Source organism: Cyprinodon variegatus, unplaced genomic scaffold (genome assembly GCF_000732505.1).
Source record: "Cyprinodon variegatus isolate N-32 unplaced genomic scaffold, C_variegatus-1.0 Scaffold1326, whole genome shotgun sequence".
Classification (NCBI taxonomy): Eukaryota; Metazoa; Chordata; class Actinopteri; order Cyprinodontiformes; family Cyprinodontidae; genus Cyprinodon; species Cyprinodon variegatus.
The window spans coordinates 113299-120048 of record NW_015151779.1 but is presented as its reverse complement, the minus strand read 5'-3'; the positions used below and the strand labels follow the sequence as shown (position 1 = coordinate 120048).

The window sequence follows — 6750 nt, the reverse complement described above, 5'->3', positions numbered from 1 at the left end:
AGTAGACAGGTTGTCTGCCTCACGGACTAAAACTGGTAGCTGGTTCCAACAGGAGATGAAGCAACCTCATGAAACTCTTTAGTGATTTGGTCTTTCTTCACAGTTTATCTTTTCACCTCTTTCAGTTTCCTTTTGGTCTTGGATTACCTGAGCATCAATCTGGCAACAATCAACTCCTGCATAAACCCCATCATTCTTTACTTCGTCAGCAAGAAGTTCAAAAACTGCTTCAAGGTGAGGTTCTCTCTTATTCCACACATGCTTACATTTGATATATAAACCCCCCACATGGTGTTTGTTTGAGCTAACTGGGTCTGTAAATCAAATGGTGAACTCAACCCCCTGTTCATGACTCAGTTGTGATGAAATCCCATGATCCACTATCAAAAGCCGCTTCTGATGTATGCAACTACTTCACTGGCTGAGGTCACTCTGAAAATGTCTGTCAAGGGAGCGTTACCCAAGATAAACCTTTGGCTTGACTTCAGAGGTTAAAGGGCTTTTTGGAGATAAATGAGAGACAAGACAAGATATGGAAAAAGAAACAGTGATAAAAACATGCTAAAATTTCTGTTTTCCTCTGTTTTTATGTCCTCCAAGTCGTGTTTGTGTTGCTGGTGTTACTCCGACAACCAGCTGAACAGCATCGGACTCGTGAATGGTACCAGTGTCCAGTGCAAAAGCCCAGAACCCAACAACCTCAACACTGACAAGAGTATCAGGAAGGACAGCAACTGATGGAGATTAAAACCAACAACAACATGAGGCTCATCAATATAAACAGACTCATATTGAAGCTACAGATCCGTCTGGAAGAAAACTAAGTGGAACTGGAATAAAAGAAACCAACCAAGGACTGGGTTTCTGAGAAAATCCCCCCACACCCCCATACAACCACACACACACGGTTCCCACACCCCCAGATAGTGACATAGTAGCCTGAGAGGAAGGGAAGGGTGAGGAGGATGATGGGGAGTATTCTTTGAAGGGATGCAGCTGAACTCTAAAAATGAATCAGAAGCAGAGCGTGTTTGTTTCTGGAAACACCAGGAAGGATGCAGCGAGAGAAAGGCCCAAGGGACGGCTGGCTGCAAGGAGACACATCTACAAGCTGTTCCCAGAAGTCTGCTACGCACTGGGATTATTCCACCCCACAAGCATGTTACTGACTCCAACCACAATAATTATTAAGACTGAAGGTTTGGCTTTTATTTGACCCATGCTCACTTAGCTGGAACCACACTGTTTACTTTTACTGATCCTTCTAGACATTGGCAAAAATAAACAGTGGAGGAGCGAAAATCAAATTAAACGTGGGCAAAGACCTTTGTTAAATACAGGTAAAGTATTAGAAGATTTTGTGGAGTTAAGAATAAACAGTGGTAACAGTTACAAACCTGCTTTTTCAAAGCACTTGTAAGCTCTAGTTAAAAGACGTGTGTTATTACTTCTACCATGTCTCGTTTTAGATTGTTTTCGAGATTTTAACTGACAGATATATACAGTTCTATATGCAAATATCAATAAATATGTGAGAAAACTACATGGAACCAAAAAGAGTATGCAGGTGAAAGTTGTTTTATATGAAATTGGCAACATTTCCAGTTTGGATGTGAGAAAATGGATAAATTAGAGCAATGGAGCAGTGGGGAAAGGAAGTCAGAAGCATAGAGATCTAACTAACAGGCACCATGCAGAGAAATTTAAAAACGCTCACCCCATGAGCAAATAGCTACTTATAACTAAAATTGTGAGTCAAGAAACTAGATGACCAACTGCAGGATGACTCCTTTATATTAGCTAGACTTGCTCTGGCTGTGTGAAACAGCAACAGTTCAATTATGGAGACAAATTTGTTCCAACATTACTGAAAGAAAAAAAACAAGCTTCAAAAATAGATATAAAAAATTAATTTTAAAAAATGGAACTTAAATATATTCTTAAATAAAGAAAAAAGCCTTGTAGGGTTCTTCTATAATTTGTATGCAAATGTTTAACCACTTTTTTAAAGGTTTGTTATTTTTTCAGATTTGATTTTCCTAGTTTTTGGTTCTTAAAATAAAAAAAGCTATTTTTTTTTTTTTAAATATTACTTTTTTTCAAACTTTTTTGATTTAAAGTTTTAGTTTATTTAGGTTTTAGTTTATAAATTGGTGGGGGGGTCAACTTTTGCATACATGTTATGAAGGACTGTCAAAAACACTTGAGATTGAATTTTAAGAATTACATTTCTGTAAAAACAGCTAAAATATAAATAGCTAAAAAAATTGGTTGAACTTTTGTATACACATAAAGTATAATCAAAATCTTTTATTTCATCGAGTAATTTTTCAAAGTTCAATTTCATAAACACATTTCTTTCAAATTTCCTTTTTCAAATTTCTACATTTCTTTGCTTTCAATAGTATTTAAAGAATTTTTTTCATCGTTTTTAATTACACTTTTTCCCACCAATTAATCATCAGTTTAGCTGTAGCTTCAACAAAAAGGACACCATTTGTAAGGACATCTGTCCATTTATTAAATGTCCCATCGAGCTAATGTTTGACATTTGGTGGTTCAAAGAGTGGTCTGCAAGAAAAAAATACCTCACACCCTAATGAATTAAAACTTGTCACTTCTGCAGCCAGTTATGTGGTGTAAAAAGGCAGAGAAAATATTTTGACAAAGTGCAAATTAATTTTATTTCATGATGCAAACCACAGACATCATTATGATAGTATCATAATGATAAAACAATAAAAGTGAAGATAGTATAACTCTTTATTACATCTTTCTCAGGTAGCTGTATAGTGGTGACTCTCATACATTGCTCTCTAAAACTATTCAAATTTAGAAAGGCTTCTTCAGGACAGCAGTTACATAAAAATAATTACATAATAATCACATTTAATCGTCAAGTGTGCCAATCCCTTGGAAATAAGATAAAATAAACAAATTCTGACAACTGTCCCATGTTTTGGAGTTTTTAAACCATCATTAATTCCCATTTACTGTTTAGATCAGTGGTTGCCAACCTTTTTTGTGTACCCCTTATGCCATATTATCATACCAAGAGTTTCCCCCCTTGGCCTAACGTGTTATTTTCCATAAACAGAATGTACAGCTGATTATAAAATGAAAAATATTTATTTAATTTCCCTATCTTGGAAATGTATTACTCAAACATGTCATTCTTTTCGTTTTACACATTTATCCTCGACTGCAGCTTCTTTGGTGCGTTCTTCACTTGTGACCTTTGTCTTTGCCCCCGTCTTCCTGCTTTCACTATTAGAGAAGTAGTGCAGGTGCACAGCAACAATACCCACTCTAGTTTTCAATGAAAATATTGATGAGGACATTTTTTTTAATCTTTTTGATTGATAAATTCTTGGTTTATTTTGCATTTAAGTCCTTACAGATCAAAACCCATCCCAGCCCTATTTTATTGTATTTCTTTACCTGGGGAGTAAAATATTAGATATTTTCACGTACCCTGTAATGCATTGGCAGACCACTAGGGGTACTGGTACCCCTGGTTGGGAGTCACTGGTTTAGATGATCAATTAAATGACAGGAAATTGACTATGATAATGATAGCGATACATGATATGATAAACCCACACTCCTACGCTAATAAACAACCCTCTCGGCCGCCTTGATTGTCTTTCTGCTGCCAAATCAGTGGATTCTTATGACCACAGCTTCCAACTTTGGTTTGTTCCTTTCCTTCAATCAATCAGTGTTTGAATACAGAAACTACACCAATTGTCCTGCAAAAAAAGGAAAGTTTAAGGGCTAACTAATTTATTTACTGCCAGTTAAACGCTACACATCCCGCTCAGACGACCTTTGGAAATGTTCTTTTTGTAAAGAAAAAAGTCTGTTCCGTTTAAAAGAATAATTTTTCTTTATGACAATGCATTTTAGCTTCAGACACCAATGGATGGAATAATATCTAAGGTTCAGTTTAGGCAACTGGACATGAAGCTCTTCCAGTTGCCTAAACTGAACCTTTCACGCTATGGATGAAAGGCTCCATTGTGTTAAATACTTCTACAGCTTCTTATCTGCTTTAACAATAACAAAAATTAAGATTGGAATTTCTTTACCGTGTGTTTCCTACCTTTAAGAGTCGGAGGTTTTCTGGCTTAAACATATGATGAAATGATCCATTAAGCTATTGAATGATGGGAAGTTTGTATCAACTCTTATCTGTACTGAAAATACTTTCTCTCACAATACTGTGAATTTTACCAAACAACAGTAAATGTATTTAAGCTCCTATAACCAAATGTGCTCACTTTTATAAAGTGTTATATTATAGTAATAATGTGTATTTTACTCAGACATTAACACATGTACCTTTAGCAGTATTTAGCTTTAAATCCAAACAGGCAGCGGTTTACGTAGAAAGATGTATCCTAACCTAAAGGACAGGAAGTTCAGCTTAATCAGAGTGTGTTTGGATCGCATAAAAACAACAGATAGCTGACAGCTTATAAAGCAGAGCTCTTTTTCCTAAACGGATCAGCTCTGCGCACAAATTATGAAAAGTACAGAAGGTTTGCATTCGGACTGATTTTGGTTGTAAGAACTTTCTTTCCAAGCAAAATAAACTCACCAGCTTAGTTGCTTTTTTCAATTAGGTAAACTTGACACTTGGGTCAAATCTATTCAAAATAAAATGTTTGTGTTTTGTGAAATGTCAGTTTGTTGTTTCATATGGAAATTGTATTAATTCCTTTTTTATTTACCGTATCTATATATTCTGTCATTGTTGAGTGAATAAATACCAACCTGTGTGAGTATGATGCATATTTGCATGCACGTGCACTATTACTTGCACACCTTGAGTGATTTGCACACTTGTATACAGAAGAACAAACAACCTTTCAGTTCGACTGTTTATTTTACCACTATTCATCAAAGGGATTTATAAAAACCTGTGATTGGTTGTGTGTGTTTTCCTCGTTTTACCTTTACATCAGTGCTGCTGTTTACACCAATAAATTGCTTTCTCTTCCATTTGTCAGGATCTGGTGAAGATGTTGCACTGTTTGTCTTAGGATAAAGGCGTCCCCTCTGTTTCTTAGCTGGCTCTGGCTGAAAGAGGCGTCTGGGAGTGATTTAAAGTGCACTGTGACCTACTCAGGAACCCAGCCCTCAGGGTTGCTAATGTCAGCAGAGAGGATGTGAACCGCTTGGATGGTGGGAACTCGATACGCGTAATTCGCTTCTCATTTCTCCCGTCCAGACCCAAGTTTGACCACAAAAAGGACTGCATTAGTCAGTTAATGTCCTCAAAGTATTAGATGCTTCAGAAAACTGAGAGAAGTTAGAAGATAAAACCATTTTTAACTTTGGAAATTAATTTAATAAAGCACTTTATTCTTCACGTTTGGATTTTCTAGCCAATTTGTCTTTTCTGTGTGACTCTATTCAGACATTTTAGCCAGCAAGCCTGACAGCAACTTTAAACCATTTATGATAGCTTCTACTTTATCAGATGTTCTCCTGTTATTTGTTTTCCAGATCAATTTTATCCAAACCATAAACATTTCAAAGTTATTTCACATCATTCGTATGAAATCTCCCCTCGTTTGTTTCTTGGAATCCCTGGAGGACTTGTTGCTAAAAACACTGGAAGTTATTACATTGAAGGACATGATGTAAGGAGACACAGGGAGAACAATAAATAGACAAATAAAAATAATCAGCCTGCAACATTGGGGCGATGCTGGGTAAAGGCGAAGGCAAATGTTCTGAGTGTGAGAAAAGCCTGAGGAGAGGAAGAGTGATTTATTTCTGGAATTTGGTGGGAACCCTGCTTCTTGCCAACAATGAAGTGAAATAAGCCCCAAAACAAATATAAGGGGATCTCAGAGGGCCACAGACCTTCTCTGTTCAAAGCTCTGAGGGATTTGGTTGTTGATACAATGCATTTTGGTAACAGGATCGAATGACAGCCTTACTACCTGATCAAGACCCAGCATTCACCTTGTCACCTGGTCTTTATTTGGAAACAGATTTTAGGAGGGAAAAAATAACATTTGGAACATTTTATTATCATGACTGGATTATGAACTGAACAGACTGAAAGGTACAGATTATTTAAAGAAAATACCTATTTCTGGCATTTTGTTCAGATAAATTATCCCTCACAGCTGCATTGCTTTTTAACATGTTTATAATTAACCTTTGATTATTTCCATGGCTAAAACAGATGAAGTATAAAGTGAAAAGTAAACTTTGCTTCCAGACTTCACAGTTTCTTTAGAATCACCCTGCAGGAAGCAAGCTAGGTGCGAACAAAAGCTGTTAATTTGAATACCTTTGCATACCTTGCTCCGATACATCCCCCAGCAGTTGTCAACAGAGGCTCTGTGTCAAAATTATTATTTTTCTAATTAATGATAATTTACAGCACTGCATTCACCTTAAAGATTGCTGGGTTATATAACTTATGAATTATGAAGTTATGAAATCCTTCACCCATCATTAATTATTTTATAGTAGTTGGGTTATTTTTAATCGAACCCATGAATGGTGTCAAAATCTTATTCAAATCCATCAAACCAACATATAGTGGTTGACCCAGTACCTAGATCTAGAACATTTGCTGCCAGTGGAGCTAACAGCCTGGAGGACAGCATGTTACCAGCTTGAAACTTGACCCGTTGCTCTTCTCAGTTGTTATACACAGCTGCACATTGTTTTAATGACACTTATTTAAACACTTCTTTTTTGCATTGTGATAATTAAATATTG

At 36.3% G+C, this 6750-nt stretch overlaps 1 protein-coding gene across 1 annotated transcript in view; it reads left to right on the top strand.

The window, feature by feature from the left end:
• The window catches only part of LOC107102826 (endothelin B receptor-like), a 28005-nt gene extending 22994 nt beyond the window's left edge, over positions 1-5011 (top strand). The window contains exons 7-8 of the mRNA XM_015402261.1: positions 126-234; positions 601-5011. Of these exons, the coding sequence (XP_015257747.1) occupies positions 126-234; positions 601-738 (247 nt within the window). The 3' untranslated portion in view covers positions 739-5011. The remainder of the gene's footprint in view (positions 1-125; positions 235-600) is intronic.
• The last annotated feature ends 1739 nt before the right edge of the window (positions 5012-6750 follow it).